A 19,452-nucleotide genomic window follows, 5' to 3' on the forward strand; every position below is an offset into this window, starting at 1 on the left:
TCATCATTCTTCAACTTACAGGCCTAAAGTGAAGTTTGTCTGGAGGAGGAATGGGAGAGGGGCTTTGCTTCCTATCTCTTTTACCTTACTTCTCTCAATGGGTCATCAGTCAATTCTTTTGGATGGGTTAGATAATGCAAGTGTAAAATAATAACGGCTATTCCATAATTTTTACACACATTGTCTCATTTAATACAGCAATTCTGTGGAGACAGTATTATCAAGTTTCATAATTTGTCCAAGGCGTGTTCAGAAATAACAGGGTAAAGCTTTACAGCAGAAGTAGAGTTGAGGTTCACACACAAAAGCATGAGCCAGTAAAATGAGACAAATTAGGTGAGTGTGGCTCCAATTGGGCCCAGAAGTGAATGTGGCCTGGGCAACTCAGTTTTATCAGGAAGGTGAAGATATATACAAGATCCTTCATGGGCCAGAAACTGTTATCCTTCCTGGTGAATGAAGCCTTCCCGGATCCCCCAGTTCAGATTTGGCTGCTCTTTCTTACATCTGCGTACCTTTAATCGTTAGGCCATGTTTTCCCGCATGATGGTTATGTAGGTACATTTCAGTATTTCCGGGTAGATTACATGCTTCCCGAAGGCTGGTACTACCTTTTACTCCTGTTTGTGTGCCTTCAGTGCCTAGCACAGTGCTTGTCATATAATAGTTCTCAGTAAACATTACTGAACTTAATTGAATTAACTGATTCAAATTAAATTGAATTAATTGGAGTCAGTATTTTCCTGCACTGGCTTATCAGTTTACAGTCTTTTGTAACTGGCTACAGAAAACAAATAGAATGTTGTAGTTTTGTTTTGATGTTGATGCTTGGGTTTTAAATAGTTTTCCCCAGAACTTGTCTCTTCTTATGATCTATGAAAGAAAAAAGCTGAAATCCATGAAAATTGGCAATCTTAATTATAAAGATATAGAAATGCTCTTTGAAATCAAATTGGAATATCTTTGAAAAATAGAAAGATCAAGTGGGAAGAATTAATGAAGCTTGTCAACAGAGCCTGTTTGCAACTCTGATGCTTTATACTTAGAAATCATTACTTTAATACGATATGACAGACCTTGGTAAGCTCCCATATTACATATCAACGAAAAATAAATGTTAGAAGAGAAACATGTGAAATCAGATTTGCTATCATTTAAAAAATTTTAAGGAAGAAAAAAGAAAGGTAAAAAAAAAAAAAAAACCTTTTGGCCGGGCACGTTGGCTTATGCACTTTGGGAGGCTGAGGCAGGTGGATCACCTGAAGTCAGGAGTATGAGACCAGCCTGGCCAACATGGTGAAACCCTGTTTCTACTAAAAATACAAAAATTAGCCGGGCATGGTGGCACACACCTGTAGTCCCAGCTACTCTGGAGGCTGAGACAGGAGAATTGCTTGAACTAGGGAGGCGGAGGTTGCAGCGAGCCAAGATTGCACCACTGCACTACAGCCTGGGTGACAGAGCAAGACTCCGTCTCCAAAAAAAAGAAGAAAAAAACCACCCAAACAAAAAAACCTTTACACTATCAAGAAGCAAGCTGAACTTAGCTTCTGTTCTGAGTCATGCCAGCAAGGCAATCCAACCCTACAAATCACAAAGCTTTGGAAAATGTAATGCTCATTTATAAAATTCTGATAAGAAGGAATGAAGGGCACAGTACAGCTTGGCATGATTCAATGTCATCACTGGCATCAGTAAAAGGTGGAGAGCCAGCCAACGTGTTGGGAGAGGAGAAGATATAAACTCTTAACTAAACATTGAAATGAACTTTCAACTACAGTCAACCTATTGGAAGTGAGCAGGTGATAGCACTTGTTTTTATGAAGTTATTTGAGACTCTCAAATAATTGCTACATGAGAGCAAAATTTTACTATAGCACCTGTTAAGGGAATCATTTGTAACTGATTTGACTACAGATAAAGTTTACCATAATTTGTATTGTTAGTATAATGTGTCATCATTATCAGGTCAAACCTCTCAGGGGAGCCATTTTTTTCCTAGGACTGAGAGAATATTCTGATATTTAAGCAGAGAATGACCTAGCAACCACATCCCAAGAATGAATGATGGTTTCTGTAAAGTCTTGAGCTACCCACAGAAAGTAGCTCTTTAGCAAGGCACAAGATAACAAGATTCAGACCTAGTTGGTGTAATTAAAAACTCCTTTTCAATTATTGTGTAGAACATGGTTCTGTCTCAGAAGCTGAAACTTTTGTTTTCATTTTTTTTCTCAATTTAAGAATAAAATCAGGCCTTGCTGAGGACACAGATGAAGTATATTCTCTCTTTAATCTTTCCATTCAACTCAAGTACACTATACTTCTTCTCGTATCTACTGAGGCTTTAATGCTGCTGTCATCAGGATATGAGGGCATATATTCACCATATATTAACAGTAGGAGCCAGACTGACTTGGAGAAATTACCTAAAAGGTTAGAGAAATATATTCTGCCCTTGTATTCATTTTAATGTGGTTACTGCAGGCTTTAAAATTTGCTACAGCCTAACCTGGGCGACAGAGTGAGACTCCGTTTGAAAAAAAAATTTGCTACAGTCTGAGATAACTTAGGTTTAACGTTTGGAAATGTAGCTTAAGGACCTGAACAAGTAGTTGGAGGTAGCTCAGGATCTTTGAAAGACTGACTGATCCCACCTGCACTGAGGAAGAGGCGAGCTCCCCATTATATGGGGCTTAATTTTCATCTTAAGATCAAAGGTCATATTGGATCTTGGATCTTAAAATGACCAATCTTGGGTCTTCAGATGATCCAACATGACCTTGGGTCTGAAGGTGACAATTAAGCTCATGTTGTCCAAGGTCTCTTTCTTTTCACTCTTTTCCGTTTATTTCCGAATTTGTATATGTACCAAAGAGCAGCATTAAAAGACAGAAAATTGAGAATTTAGTCTTATCTTCAGTTGTTATTCATTCATTCAACAACTATTTATTGGACACTTTCTAGGCTCTAAGTACATTTCAAAATCCATCTATTTGAACATATTCCTTGTGCACTGTTCCAAGTACTAGCATTACAAACAGACATCAAAATTGTTCCTTGTGTGGGAGAAAATAGTTTCAGGGAATGTTTCCCAGTGAGGTGAGCTGGAATTTCCCATGAGGACAAATTGAGTTGGGGGAGGAAGAAAAATCCAGGAAAAGAGAGCCTGAGGAAAGGTCAGGGGGCTTGAATGGACACGATGCATCAGCGAGGCATCATTTGGGGCCATTACAGTACATTTATGAATACTCTTCAGGCCTACTTTAAAAACTTTCTATGTTACTGATGTTCAATAATTTCAGTGATTTCTGTTGGTTGTCACTATAAACAAGTTGGAGTCATTTAAAGATGTGTCATTAATACAAATGTATACAGTTTGGCAGTTTAAGTAAAACGCCAATCTGTTATATGATATGGTATTAGAGTCACACAGCTTCGTGATTAAGCTTTGCGGTAATGCATGCCAAGGCATTTTTCTCATTATACTCTGAATAATTGATAGTTGACAATATGTGACATTTATTGAGCATCAGCAATGTGCTAGCTCGCTTACAGAGCACAGAACTATCAAGGGACCTTGCCCAATTGGCTCACTATCAAAACACAGTCTGTCATTTCCTAAGTCTTCCATGCTTCACTAAACTAAAAGAAAAAATAAAAGCATTTCTGGAGATACACTGTAGAATTGAACAAGGCCAGATTTTCTCTGCAGGTAGCTCTGTGGACATTAGTATTAGTTCCATAGGGATTCAATCTGTTCCCATGGTTCTGGTAATCACAGAAGATAAACTTGATAATCTAGTGTAGATTTGAGGTAAAGGCTATTCTAGGATTTATGATGCTTTTTCTGCTGCAACCTGTAATTGAGCCCTCAGCAGTGTGACTTCCTCAGGATCAAAACTAAGTACATGTGTTTCAGTCCAGTGCATGTAAAACCAACAGTTGGATTCACCAGGGAAAGGCTTAGCTTTGAAGGATTTAAAGTATTCCTTGAAATTCCTGGGTCCTTGAGGAAAAAATCGGAGACTTGATACAGCAAAGGGATATGGAGGAAGGTGTATGGGAATTAAATGCCCTGAGTGGGTAGGGGAATAGGAGAGAGTAAAGAGAATTCTGGGTCCTGGCTTGGAAGGTGTAAGAGGTTAAAAGGAGAATATGAGGGCTGCCACAGTGGATGCATAAGAATAGTAGAAATTACTTCTCATGCATGATTGTTGGGTAGCTATATTAGTTTTCTAGGGCTGCTGTAACAAAATGCTACTGCCTGGGTGGCTTAAGTAATGGAAATTTATTTCTTACAGTTCTAGAGATTGGAAGTCCAAGAAGGTGTTGGCAGTTTGAATTCCTCTAAAGTCTCCTTTTTGGCTCTTTTCGGGCCACCCTCTTGCTGCCTCCTCACATGGTCATCCTTCTGTGCACATACGTATCTCTGGTGTCTATGTCCAGATCTCCTTTTCTTAGAAAGACACAAGTCCAGATTGGATTAGCGCCCATCCCAACAACCTTATTTTTAATTAATTACCTCAGTAAAAGCCTTATCGCCAACTATGGTCACAATCTGAGGTACTGAGGGTTAGGGCTTTAACATACGAATTTGGGGGGTGGCAACACAATTCAGTCCATGACAGTAGCAAAGACAAAACCCTTCAAATGTGGGCAGTTTTGTTGCTACCAACTTCTGATTTTCCATAAAGGAAAGGACTTTTTTTTTTTTTTTTTCCTAAAATGGAATCTCAGCTCTGTCTCCAGGCTGGAATGCAGTGGAGCAATCTCAGCTCACCTGGGTTCAAACGATTCTCCCGCCTCAGCCTCCCGAGTAGCTGGCATTACAGGCATACGCCATCGTGCCCGGCTAATTTTTGTAGAGATGGGGTTTCACCATGTTGGCCTTGCTGGTCTTGAACCCCTGACCTCATGTGATCCACCCGCTTTGGCCTCCCAAAGTGCTGGGATTACAAATGTGAGCCACTGTGCCCAGACAAAAAAGAAGTTTTTGGAAAGCTGATAGAGAATATCAGAAGAATCAGCCCCAGTAGAACGGGTCCACTGATGAATTGTTTTTTCTTTCCTTTCCTTCTTGAATAGAAGAGAGGTTTGAGAAAGACAAGAAATGCTATTCTACAATCTTCCCTCTCCATCTCCTGATTCCATTTCCTTCCTAGTAATTCAAAATTGTTAAATTATTTGTATCTCTGGGCCAACATGTTAAAGCTAATGTGAAATTTTAGTTCTCACTCCCACTGAGGTCACCCAAAAGGTTGATGGGTTAATTTCTTTTTCATGGAAAGAAGATGTACCAGAGCAGATGGAAATGGGCAAGAGTGAGTTGGGGAGTTTGCCAGGGGCTTCCTATATCTATGGCAGGCCTTGGTTCCATTTCTTGGAGGTTCCTCAGGTAGAATTAATTACTTTCTCATGAGTCTTAAATCCAGATTATTTAATTTATCCTGGTCACGTAATAGGAATTAAATGAATTATCATAATCATTTTCCTTTGTTATCAATTGTAATATATGTTTCTCAAGCAAGCCTGAGAATATTATCCTTTAGAACTAGAAAACCAAATTTAGTGCATGTTCCAAGGATCTCAAAACTATTATTATCCCCATACCAAGGGTTCCTAGGAGGAATTTTATAGAAATTCCACTTTTAATAGAGGTATAATGGTTACAGAGTCTGGCCTTTTTGATGTTCCAGTGTTGGTAGGATGCTGTATGCTCCACTGTTACTGTCAGATTTTCTTCTCAAGAGTAGTAAGCCCATATAGTTTGGCTGTGTTCTCACCCAAATCTCATCTTGAATTGTAGCTCCCATAATCCCCACCTGTCATGGGAGGGGCTTGGTGAGAGGCAATTGCATCATGGGGGTGGGTTTTTCTCAGGTTGCTCTCATGATAGGGAATAAGTTTCATGAAATCTGATGGTTTTATAAAAGGCAGCTCCCCTGAACATGCGTTCTCTTCCCTGCTGCCATATAAGATGTGCCTTTGCTCCTCCTTGGCCTCCTCCCATGATTGTGAGGTCTCCCCAGCCATGTGGAACTGTGAGTCCATTAAGCCCTCTTCCTTTATAAATTGCCCAATCTTGGGTATTTCTTCATAGCAGTATGAGAACGGACTAATACCTAAGCCTTTGGTTACTCTAGATGAGAACTGTGATGCTATAAAGACAAGAGCTTTGGGTGAAGAGTATAGACATGTAGTCCTGAAAAGGAAAATGAGAAAAAGGAAAAGAAACTACAAACCTAGAAAGAATAAACAACATTAGCACCCAATGTAAGATAATTAAACAAAAATATTTCATGATCTGATTGAGATACAGTTATAAAGATGAGACTATGGCAGAGGTTGGCATATGTCTGTGCACCAGAGGCAGGTGAAAGACACAAGAGGGGGTAGGTATATGATCAACTATATACAATTTTGATACCTAGCTGTCTTGAATAAGGTTTCAAATGTTTCATTTGATAAAGTAAATAATAATATAAAATAAAATAAATGTAAAATAAAAAATACATCCAAATCTCATGAGCCCAGTCCCATGAACTCCTTGGCATATGGCATGCATCCTTCTGGGAGAAAATCTTGCCAGTGGGAAATTAATTATAATAAATATTCATTATCTCTGGTATTTATGAAGACTTTTATCTGTAAGATTTGGATATATGAAAAAAGAAAATATCACTTTTGGAGTGGTTGCTTTTGGAGTGATGATATCCACTCCAGCTACCACTCTTCATTAGTGAGAGGCTACCTAGAGATGGGGTCCCCCTTAGAAGATGAGGTGATTCGCTTTGGCAGGAAGTGACATTCTGAATAGAGAAAACCCAATCTACTAGTTTGATGGTAACTGATTAGAGGGTAGAGAGTGCTTCTTACAGGAGTAGGGGAAGGACAAGTGAGTGATTTCAAGAGAAATAGATACTCTCACACTCCCCCCACCAAAAAAAAGAGAGACTGAAAGATGCTTGTTACAGAGAATGATGCAAAGGCAGGAAACCACTGTGGAAGGGATTCAGACTCAGAGCGAACAACTCACTCTCCCTCCCAACCTCTCCACACAAAAAGGTGTGGAATTTGGAAACCTGAGAGATGTCATGGACTTTCAATCTCCATATACACATGGCATATTAAAGCCGGTTGGCATTTTTTATTGATTCAATGTTTTCCAATGGCATTTCACATTATCAGTCAGAAGACCCAGGAAGATGCTCCATCATTAACCTTCATACCAGGATAAAGTCTAAGAGTCAGTCCCCTTATCTGGACAAGAATTCAGTCCCCATTCAAGCTAGGAAATCCAGCAAATACCTCTCAGCCAGAAGAGCAGGATAATATCAGTGTTTCACAATTTGGAACCTTGAAACTAGTGCTTTTACAATCAGTCAGCATTCAGCAATTCTCCTCTACCATGCCCTATTATTTTTTCCCAGGGGTATCTGTACAATGAAAGGTATTATGCCTTGTTGAAGAAATTTCAGGCTACAAATAAAGAGATGGTGGAGTACTGGCCTGATGGTAGAGGGTCCCTGACATCACATTATAGGCTTATTTCTTTTAACAGGTTGGGCTTTTTTTTTATTATTACTTTATGGTCATATAATTATTATGGTGAAACAAAAATAATGAACATCCAACAATAAAATAAATAAATAAAACAAAAAATGATTCTAAAAGTGTGCAGTTTTGGTTTTACACAAATGCTGTGCCTATTCTAAAATGCTTTTATCGCAACTGTGAAAGTTGTCAGAATTAAAATAGTCACTAGTGTTAAAACAAAAACAAAAACAAAAAACCCTGACAAAATTGCCGGGGAAGGCCAGGCAGAGAGGGTTCTCATGCTTGTATGTCTGATAACAAAACTATCATAGAAGACTTCGCAAAAATCATAACCTTGCACAAAGGCCATCGTGACCTCACACAAAAAATGCTTTTGCAAGAACATCTGCCCAGCAACTGCTCGTCTAACCTTGGACGGGAATCACTTTTGCGTTTGTTGATCTTTGTAGCCAAGGATAATTATTTCAAAACAATTATGTTATCCTTTTCATTTTTTCTTTAAAAAATCTTTGACTTCCTTTACCTCCCTGAATACGCACATAGTTTACTATGGCATGCATATTCCTATTGCAATGCTCTATTCCCTAATAGATATCTTTTTCTTTTAGAGAGCCTCTCTCTGTTATTTAGGTTGACACGACATTTTTTTTTTTTTTTTTTTTTTTGAGATGAAGTCTAGGTCTGTACCCAAGGTAGAGTGCAGTGGTGCGACCTCAGCTCACTGTAACCTCCGCCTCCTGGGTTGAAGCGATTCTCCTGCCTCAGCCTCCCAAGTAGCTGGGACTACAGGCACGTCCCACCACGCCTGGCTAATTTTTGTATTTTTAGTAGAGACGGGGTTTCACCATATTGGCCAGGCTGGTCTCGAACTCCTGACCTCGTGATCCACCCGCCTCAACCTCCCAAAGTGCTGGGATTACAGGCATGAGCCACCACGCCCAGCCGACACGACATTTTAAAGCTTACTTCAAATGACAGAAGTCTGGCAATTTGATGTGGGAGGGACATGACACTAGTAAAAGGAAAATCAGATAGTCAACAAATTGTCAATTAGAAACAAAATGTTTTGAGTGTCTAAAATATACCAGGCATTTTCTGCATGTTGTTGTAGGATGATATGAAATGAAGATAATATAATGATGGATAAGTAAGTTCCTCAGACTGACATTTGTCTATTGGAGAAAATACAAGACAATTTGATTCACTTCAAAGGTCTGCAATTTGAGTTAGATAAGAAATTTTAAGAGGCAGTTCTTTTAGCGACAGCAGGAAAAGTGTGCTTACCTCTTCCTTTGAATTACCAGTGATTCACTGCATGTCTGTAAGTGCTGTGCTCAAAGGTCAAGGTGCAAGTCTTCCTTACATGTGTGAGGTTTTTTCCACCTTTGAACTTCTTAAAAGGCTTTTATTACAGAGTGCCCCAAAGATCAATGTATCTTGTTTTATCACTTTGCATTCTAATAATGCACCAAAGTTGGCTATTTGCCAGGGTTTTTTTTAAAAAGGTTTTGCTGAAAGAAGATAAAACAAGTTTGAGAGGAATTTGTATGTGCTATTTTCTCTTCATTTTCCATGGACAAATCCCAGCAAGTACAATTATAGAAAACCCTATCTTGTCTTTTCAGATTGAGACTGGTGCATAATTCTTGGAAGCCAATTGAGTTGACAGCTTCAATTCAGAAATTGGACAATAGCATCTAAATGGGGGTTCTGTGCAGAAAATTTTCTTTATACATTTTTTTGGTCAGTCTTAAAAGGTGTTAAGTAATATCCATAGACTTTGCACGTCCCCTTCTGTTTACCTATGTGTGTTTCTCTCCTTCCTGGTGTTTTTAACTGGCTCCTTTTATCCCCGTGAGCTAGCTCCTCAGCCTCTGATTTTAGAGGCACACAAGTTTCACTAACTTCACCAGTTATTTTCCATAACAAAAAGTGTATTTTATTGAAAAAATGACAACCCATTGTTAGCTAATTCCACTGAAGATAGGAAAATCATATATTTATTTAAACTTCATTGACAATTTTTCTCTTCTTTGATATGCTATTTAGTGCTAAATCCTACTTTGACAAAAATGAACTCATTTTCTTCTACCTCTCAAACTGGTAATTTTTTGTGACTTGCCCAGTGCTATCAACAACAATGCCATCTGCCCAGGATTTAAGACTTAAAAGCATGTACTGACTTTTGGCCCCTATTTCTTTTCTGCTTTTCTCAGATACCAGAAGAATTAAATTAAGCCACCAAAACATATTTTCTCCATGCATTTCCTATCTGTTGATCCCATTTAGAAATGCCTGCTCCTGTTTTCCTAATCAAGACCTTACATTCACACCGCTTTAGTTCTTATCTCCATTATCTCTTCTTCACTTTACTTCAAGTCTTTTAGGGATGACCTTTCCAGCTAAATAAGTTATCAGGGCATCCGATTCACTTTTTCTTTGTTTAGTATCAACATTCTCCCCAGCTCAAGACTTCTGTTTCATACTTTCTATTGCAACACTCTTCTAACTGGCTTTTCTGCTTCTAGTCTTGAACTCCTCCAGTCTAGAATGCATCCAGAATGATCCTTATGAGGCCTAAATTCATTCACGGTACTCCACTGCTGGAGGCTTCGGTCTGGTTTCCCACTCATTTCAAGATACATTTCAAATTTTTCTGCATGGCATTCAGGGCTCACCATGATCCGAGTTCCGCTCCCTTTCAAGTTCCATCTAAACTTCCATTTCCTCTTCTCCTGCCCCACTTTGCATAAAACACTCCAGACATAATGAGCTACTTACTGAATGCCCAGGCAGCTTCATACTTTTTCTTTTTTAAACTGGGTAGTCTACCTAGAATGCCAATCCTGATTCTTTTTCCTGGCAAATGTAAGTTCATCTTTCAAGGCATTGTTCAAATTTCACTGCTTCTTTGAGATCTTTCCTAACCTGCCTCCCTCCTTGGAGCCCAGCCTTCTCTCAGAGAACCTCTAAGACCTTCCTGCTCTAATTGATGCCTTAAAAGCCTATTAATGCAGTAGAAATTCCCTCTGTCTCTGTGTACTTTCTCTTCAGTCTGTCTTGTAAGAGAGGATGAAAAACTAGAAACTACATTTAGATGTTTTAGCAACCAAGGCTCTGGTTGTGAAAAAGTGTTCCACCAACTAGACTATGTTCTACAAATCAGAAGTCAGATGCTTTTCTTACTCTCTTTCTCTCTCTCTGTCTCTCTGTCTCCCTGTCTCTGTCTCTGTCTCTCTCTCTCTCTCTTTTTCAATCCTTTGCTGCTAGCATGCAGAACATGGGATGTGAGGGTTTAGAGGCAGTGGCCAGGCTCAGCATTCTACCATCTGGAAGCCATCCCCATAGGTAACTGGAGACAACAAAGCCGTGGCATCAGCAGATGCTGCCCTGTGCTCTGCAGTTTTATGAAGTTTGCCTGAATTCAATTGTCCAGTGGTGAGCCCCTGATTTTGGCCCTTCTATTTCTCCTAGAAGTTTTATAAATATCCATTTCCCTATATTCTATTTCATTATGCTTGAAGTACCTGGAATGGTTTCTGTTTCCTAGATTGAAACCTCATACGTTTGCCTGTATTAAACTATAACTTTTTTGAATGCAAGAACAGGTGTTTTCTTTCTGCTCTCTTGGGATGACCACAGAGCTGGCTTTCACCAAATAGATGGCTGATTCACTAGATGAGCCAATAATGACTCCAAATGATGTATCACAGTAAACATAAACCTGTTTACTGACACACAAACCCCTGACACGCCAACCCCTCTTTCAAGGCTCTCCTTCTTTACCTGGCCAACCTTGTCCCTTCCTGTGCTTCAGTCTAGTGATTCTAGTTATTATATTCCATACATGTATGTCCTGCCCCTTCCTCTATCTTTTTGTTCCAATGGCTGCTCCCGTCTGCAGTGTCTTCCTTCCTTTCTGCCAATTCACATTTACCACTTCTGTCAAGAAAAAACATAAATATCACTCTTTATAATAAATATTCTTTTGCTGATGCCCAACCATGAAAAGAATGTTTAACTTCTGGTGCTTTCTGGCATTATGCTTTGCTACTCTATGCCAGTTAAAATAGCTTTGGCTCCAAGTAAAAGAAAAGCTAACTCTAATTAAACAAATAAGGATTAAACTTCAGTTTTGTTTTGTAACAAAAAGTCTGGAGGTGAGAGATCGCTGGTTTTGGTTTAGTAATTCGAGAATGTTTGTAGCAGCTTCAAGTGGTTTTCTTGACTTTTTCCTCAAGGATGCAAATGACACCCAAAGATCCAGGTATCGTGCGTGTATTCAAGGCAGACACACAGAAGGAGGGAGATAGAGCCAGGCCTGCCTGTGCCTTTTGATAGGAAAGCAAAAGCCTTTCTAGAAACCACTTAGCATACTTTTACATCTATCTTATTTCTGAAGACTGGGTCAAATGGTCATCCCTCACTACAGAAGAGTACAGGAAAGCAAGCTTTCAGCTGTGAGATGGAAATAAGACAGTCGGAAATGGTTATTGGGTTACCCAAACCAAAGTGACTACCCTATTTTCTAAATCTTCTAATACCGTCACTACTATTTGGGCAAATTCAAGACCTCGTATTTTTCTACAATTTTCAGACGTGCTTCCCACTGTGCTGCATACCTGGGCATAAAGATTTCCAGTAATATAAATAACTTAGATTAATGCAATGAAAACTCTACCATTGTATAACATGGAGTAGATTGAGAGAGATAAAAACACACTAATCAGATTGTCTCACATGAATGCAATAAAATAAGAAGAGTGTCTTAGTTCACTTTATGTTGCTAATAACAGAATACCTAAAACTGAGTAATTTATAAAGAAAAGCAATTTATTTCTTATAGTTATAGAGGCTCACAAGTTCAAAGTCAAGGGGGCATATCTTGTAGGGGCCTTCTTACTGGTGGAAACTCTCTGCAGAGTCCCCAGGTGGCCCAGGACATCACATAATGAGAGGGGGCTGAATGTGCTAGTTCAGGTCCCTCTTCCTCTTCTCATAAAGCCACCAGTTCCACTCACATGATAACTCATTAATCTATGAATGAATTAATCCATTCATGAAGGCAGAGCTCTCATGACCCAATCACCTCTTAAAGGTCCCACCTCTCAAAACTACCATATTGGGGATTAAATTTTGACATGAGTTTTGGAGGAGACAAATATTGAAGCCAAAGCAAAGAGTGTGAGTTGTTTTCAGATGTATTTTCCTATTGCCAATTGAGGGTCCTTGGCCTCTTTTAATATCATCAATTTAATAGCATTTGCTTATTATAGTATGCCAATGTCACTTCTAAATTCTAGTTCTTAAGAAATGGCAAACCATCGTGGATGGTCGGTAGGTTCAAAACATCAGTTTTTTATGCTTATGAAATTTGTCTTGAGTTCAATATGTTTGTGAAGAGCGATGAAATGCTGGTTCATATAATAGCTGTTTAAATGAGAGGGAAAGTGTAGTTTGAAAGATTTGAGCCATTATTTGTGACTACAATATGAATTTTACAAACCTGAAATGTTAAGTTAGGAAGAGCTGAAGAGTCTTTTATCCCAAACAGGCTTTCCTTAAAATCAGTACCAACCATTAGATGATCAAATGGCATTCTCATTTTAAATTTCCCCTCCCTGCCACTCCCCCAGTATTTTTTTTTTTACCATGAAATAATGTTAAAATGAATCTTGAGGCAGGGTTGAGGGATATGGCTGAAATAAGCACTCACAAAAGTACTCCTTGTGGAGAAACAAGGTTTGCCTTTATGATGGCAGAGTGGCTAAACAGTGTTGAAATGGGGAGGCTGGGAAAGGCTTTTGGTGGATTCTGTGCAGTGAATTTCAGGTCTCTTTTTAAGCACAATCTAATGTATTCTTTCTGTCCCTGTCATCCAGGCTAACCAGTACTGTCTGGTGCTTTGGGGCTGGCCACTTACTGTAGGAAGTCTCTGCTCAGATTATTAGAAGGAGTACTTCTGCAATAATCACACCCTTCCCTCTGATAAAAATTAGATATTACAGCCTTTACTAATTATAGGCTGGTGGCTCTGGTGCCCTTCCGATAGTAAATTGCTTTGAGACAGCAGCTGGAAATTGGGTAGTAAAATAAATCCAGAAGAGACTTGTCAAGCTTTTCTTGCTCATAAAATGAAAATAAAATATCGTTATTTGTGAAGTTCTATAGAAGGAAAATTTGGAAAGATAGCTCAAGTTGCTTAGTAAGGAGAATTTTGCTGTCAAAACATCACCACATCAGCCACTGTTAAAACAAAAATGCAATCAGGAAAATTACTTGAAATGTTTATGTTTACTTCCAGCTTCCAGTTTTGAAATTAGAACATCATGTTCCTTCGGGTTGCCATTCAAATTCTCTCTTCCCCTTCTGATTCCCATAAATGTAGTAGTTGATAAACTCCTCTCTTTGGAAGTAGAATGACTACTCCAAAACTAAATTTTTTTTTTCTTTTCTGAGAGCTTCACTGCCTGTATGATGCCTGGAAATTACAAACACATCTAGTTCAAGTTCTTTATTTAATAATGTTTGTTTCTGACTTTATGACTATCATGTAAAATTTTTGCTGAGTATTATTGAACTACCTTGGTTTCTAAGTCAAAAGACATTGAATCAGCTTGGGTTTTGGTGACTTAAGAACTCAGGGCTTTGTGAGTAGAGAAACACCATTTATTTACACAGGTGTTCTACACATCTGCACAGTCCTTCCTCATATTTATCTATCCGCCCCAACCCCGCACCCCTACCTTCTACCTGCCTAGTTCTATCTTTTGGAGCAATACCGAATATCTAGGCATTGAGCCAGGCCAGCAAGTTCAATAGTTGCATGTCAGCTGACAGGTAAAAAAGGTTAGTAATCCATTCAGGTGGGGGCAGCTATTCTCACCTAGGGACAAGCCTCTATATTAAAGTCCAAATTCTGTTCTGATTGTCTTTAGTTATTCCTTTTGTTTTCTCTCCGGCTTGTCACTTTTGTTTTTCATTTTTTCCTCCAAATAGAAAAAACATGATCAACTCAAGAGACACAGGAAGGTAAGTGCTAGGATTACAGGACAGAGCACCCTTACCTCTGGTTCTATGTAACACAGTGGACAAGCAAAGAGAACTACCCACTTACTTTCCCTGCACTGTCCTGCCTTGCCGCCCACGTTCCCCCACCATCTTGTGTGTGTGTAATCATTTCGAATCAAATTTTAATCCCAGTTTTGGGCTCCATTTTCCAGCTGGGGAGTGACTGAGAGGAGCAGGGTGGGGAACAACCGTCTGAGAAGGTTACATAAACCTCAATTCCAGGAGAATCTAGCTCAGATGCGTCATTCTCAAATTGTGGCTCCAAGACCAAGCAACAAACAACCTCGCGAGACAACTGGGTCGACGGCTCAGGGGGAGCTTCGCGGTCCTGCCACAAGGGGGAGCACGTGTTTGCTGAGCCCGCCCTCTGCGCGTGAGCGTGAGCGTGGGCGTGGGCGTGAGCGTGACCGTGGGCGTGGGCGTGGGCGCGGGCGCAGGCGAACGGTTGCTGGTCAGGTGTCCTTGTCCCCTTGAGTTGCGCGGGTCGTGTTCGAGGGCATGGACGACAGGTACGCTGCGCTTCGGCGGGCCCAGCTGCATCTGGATTTCATCCACGCCAACTCGTGAGTGCCGAGGTGGGGTCGGGGTCGGGGAGGGTCTCTGCGCCATGAAGAAAGGTTTTGCCCGTCCCCTGAGGAATACTCAGCAAGTGAACTTGATTTATGGATTTATTTATTTATTTGAGCTGTATAGGCTTTTTTAAAACGATGAAAGCATAATAAAGATATATTCTGGGCCAGGCTGAACCCTTTTGGTGCTCTTCAATGAACACCAAGTGGTTGGAAGGCCCTACATTTATCATTTAACACAACTGTTTAATTGTTGGTCAGCAGAACTGTGAATCCGCCTAACCTTAGTCTGCCTAACACACTGACAATTTAAACATTAAAGTCGCCCTTCAAACAGAGTAATTTGCATATATTGGTTTCAAACTCTATGGCTGAGTCTTTTCAAAAATGTAACCTCTCTAAGGATAGGAATCTCACCTTTTAGTTATTTGGTCATTTCTTCTTCTCTGCCATGCCTGTCTGTCTTTTAGAGCTTCTCAGGTGTCATTTCAGATACTCAGATTGCAGAGGGGAATGACAGAGGTTTTTTCTCTCATCTGCCATTTCCCATACAGCAAATTATAGCAGTTAGTGTTGTTTAATTCACAGTGGTACATCCGGGTTTTTCTTGATCTTTTTTTTTTTTTTGGCATCTTTTGGTAATTTGGATTTACTAAATATAGGGACTGATATCAGGGATGTACCAAATTTGAAACCACAGAAATGGAGGTATAAAGAAAGCCAGGGAAGGCCAGCCTTGCTGTGTGGGACAGACTGTATAATTTTAACATAACAGAGTTAAACAGGCAATATTCAGCAGATACTCAGTTTTTATCTCTCTATAGAGAATGATGTCAAGCTGGAAAAGGTGGAACAAAAAGTTAAAAGGTAGCTGAAGTGGAAGACGAAGAAATAATAGTTTCGAGTGAGTTTAAGAAAAATGCTCAGGGCAATGCTGGAAGGACTGTGAATTTTATCTCAGAAAAATTCCTCAGCCTCAGTTTTATATGGATTTTGTGGCTACTGCTTCACAACCTCCATTCCCCCAAACCACCCTGTGGTAGCCACTTCCCCAGTCCCATTTTCAACTAGTGGTGTAGTAACTTAACAAGTGACAGCGACATGGAGTAACAACAAAATTAGGTACAAATCGAAGACTTCTCAGCTCCTCCAGGTAGATTGGATTTGGAGACAGGGTCTTGCTCTGTGGCCCAGGCTGGGATGCAGTGATATGATCATAGTTCTCTGCAGCCTTGAACTCCAGGGCTCAAGTGATCCTCCAGCCTCAGCCTTCCGAGTAGCTGGGACTGCAGGCATGCACCCCTATGCCCGGCTAATTCTTTTTCTAAATTTTTAGCAGAGATGGGGTCTGGCTATGTTGCCCAGGCTGGCCTTGAACTCCGGAGCTCAAGTGATCCTCCCACTTCGGCCTCCCAGAGTGCTGGGATTACAGTCATGAGCCACTGAGCTCAGCCCAGGTGGATTTTTGTTTGAGGCTTCCTTCTGCAAAAGGAGTGATTTTTAAATTTCTCCCTTTACCTCTATGTCCAATCCAGAGTGCATGCTTTCTGTAAATATGTTTCAAATCATTCATTTATCTCTGTCTCCACTGCCACTGACTTTAGTCCAAGCCACCACCGTCCCTTGTCCAGACTACTCCAGACAGCCTCTTAACTGGGTTCTTTGCTTCCCATTCTGGCTGCTCAATGGTCCATTTTCCTGGAAAGCTGCCAGAGTGAGCTTTTTAAAATGTAAACCAACTTATGACCCTCTTCTTAAAACACTACAGTGGTTTCCAGTTGTATGTCAGCCAAGTACAAGCTCTTCTCTGTGAGCTAGGAAGCCCTGCATGACCCAGCCATGCCCTCATCTCAACCTGTTCTCCCCATTTTATCGTAAGCGGAGCTCACTGGTCTCCTTAGCTCTTTTTCTGCTTCGAGGGTCTTTGCGTCTCCTGCTCTTGGTAAAAAGTTTCTACAGTACTCTGCAAGGGAGTGAATTCTCTCATCCTTCAGGACTCAGTTTAAATACCTTTTACCAAGAGGTGCTTTCCCTACCACCGTGCCCCTCCTCACCAGTTACTCTTTCCCATCACTACTACGAAGGTAGCACCCAGTCAAAATCTGTAATATCATCTTCATAAGTTTGTTTACTTGTGTGTTTTCCATGTACCCCGCCATCTTGAGCTCCAGGACATCTAAGACCCTGCCTGTACACATTGGCACATGGTAGGCAGTCAGTGACAATCTCTTGAATGAGCTAGTGCAGAAATTCATATGACATTTTTGGTTAGAATTACTGCAGTTGCTTTTCTAAAGGATTGTTTATGTATTGAATTTTTGTATATTGAATCATGTACTTTAAATTTCCTAGAAGGGCTTGTGATTTAAAGTCCTGATTTTGTAAAGCATATCACATTTCTCTTTTACACTATTTTACATTTTTATAATGGCTTTCTTTTGGGTGAAGGACATCTTTTTGTAACAATAACATTTTAGTAGTTTTTTTTCTTAATTACAAAATTTAAAGCTTACTTGACTCAAGAGACTTTTAATCATCCTCTGTGTTTGAAACTCCAAAATACGGGGATATAGTGTGTGTGTGTGTGTGTGTGTGTGTGTGTGTGTGTGTGTGTGTGTTTTAAAAACACATTTTAAACTATAGTGTTGTCCTGTGGCCTGAGGTTGCAGGTGATGCTTTCTCGTGTATAGAAGAGCAGATGTGTTTTTGATAAATGAGGCTCTCTTGCTTCTGTTACCTGTTTACTAAATATAGAAAGAAAATTGCATACTGAATATTCCCTTAATGCTGTGATAAGGTTGCTGATTGAAATATGCCGCATCAGGAAATGAGAAGCAAGCATGGGAGCCTTAAGCTAGTGTGATTCCACCCTCAGATAACTATGCAACCTCCAAAATGTTGTAAATACTGAAGTCTGGAGCATTCTGTTACCAAGGACCTGGCATTCGACGGTACAGGAGAGAGTGACCTGAGGACATTTTTAAGGTTATTTAAGGAGCAGGCTTTTCAGCGGTGGAAAGATTCTGCGGAAAAATACAGATTGTTGAGGCACGCAGGGGCTTCCTGCCAGTTGCTTTGCCTGCAGATGGAGCCTTATGGCCTTTTAGTAGACAAGGATTTTGATCAGTATTCTTCAGAAATATTTTGTCTTTAAATAATACAAATTTAATGAAAAATCCTCTGGGAAAAACCTCACTAGAAAACATGCTTATAAAGTCATGTTAAAAGGTCAAAGTTTATTTCAATGATAGATACTAAAGGCCCTTAAGTTTTTATTTTATTAGAAGTGGACAGGATATTTTGGCAAAAGTGTTTTTAACCCTGGCTTCATAATGGAGGGTATCTAGTTCCGAATCTTGACCGTGCTGAGAGAGTTGTTTCTAGAGTAACTTCTTAATTCACTAGATGTCTGGAACTGGAGAACATTTGTCTGCAAGAATCATAAAGCTTTTACATTGATTACACACCTGGTTTAACTTTTTGTTTTCTCTTTATTTCTTCATCAGCACCACTCACAGTTTCCTTTTTGGAGCACTGGCTGAATTGCTGGACAATGCAAGGTAAGGTTTACCTGTGAACAACAGTTATTGAGGGAATTTCATGACATAACTCTGGTCTAGTTACCTGGGAAGATAAAAAGATCATGTCATATTTTCCCATCTGGAATGTTTTGTGACTTGATTTCCTATAAAATCAAGGTATTCTAGGAAAAAGGATAGTTGAGAGAAATAATTATTCACCTTTATTTAATTTTAATTTATGATCAAACTTGAAGTCTGTTTTTATGTTAATAACCATTTAATAGTACATATTCGTTTAGATATTTTTTGAATTATATGTCAGTGTATACTTGTCTTGGATTTGGGCATTTATTGAAGTCTGCGTTGAAGCAAATTGTATAGTTAAGAAAATAGCTAACTTGTTGATCTCTTACTGTGTATCAGACATACATAAACACTTTATATATGAGCATTATGTCATGCATCCTTACATCTACACTCTGAGATGGGAATTAATATCCTAGTTCTACATATGTGGAAATTGATGCATAGAGAGATTAGATGATTTATTCAGAGTCACATAATTCATATTTGGCAGAGCTGGCATTCAAATTAGAGCAGTCTGGCTGCAGAATCTCACTGCCACATTTTACTGTCTCCAATAAAGGTATTAATGATTAAGGAACCCCTTAGACAATTTAAGTTCTACTCTGTAGTGTATTTGTGGGAGCTTGTGAAGGGCTTCTTTTTTTTTT

General features: G+C 39.6%; 1 protein-coding gene across 1 annotated transcript in view; it reads left to right on the forward strand.

Annotated features, from left to right (window-relative positions):
* Window positions 1–15,043: 15,043 nt before the first annotated feature.
* MORC1 (MORC family CW-type zinc finger 1) overlaps window positions 15,044–19,452 on the forward strand; it is a 172,717-nt gene continuing 168,308 nt past the window's right edge. The window contains exons 1-2 of the mRNA XM_003261783.3: window positions 15,044–15,191; window positions 18,704–18,757. Coding sequence (XP_003261831.2) covers window positions 15,127–15,191; window positions 18,704–18,757 — 119 coding nt within the window. The 5' untranslated portion in view covers window positions 15,044–15,126. The remainder of the gene's footprint in view (window positions 15,192–18,703; window positions 18,758–19,452) is intronic.

Source organism: Nomascus leucogenys, chromosome 21 (assembly GCF_006542625.1).
Source record: "Nomascus leucogenys isolate Asia chromosome 21, Asia_NLE_v1, whole genome shotgun sequence".
Lineage (NCBI taxonomy): Eukaryota > Metazoa > Chordata > Mammalia > Primates > Hylobatidae > Nomascus > Nomascus leucogenys.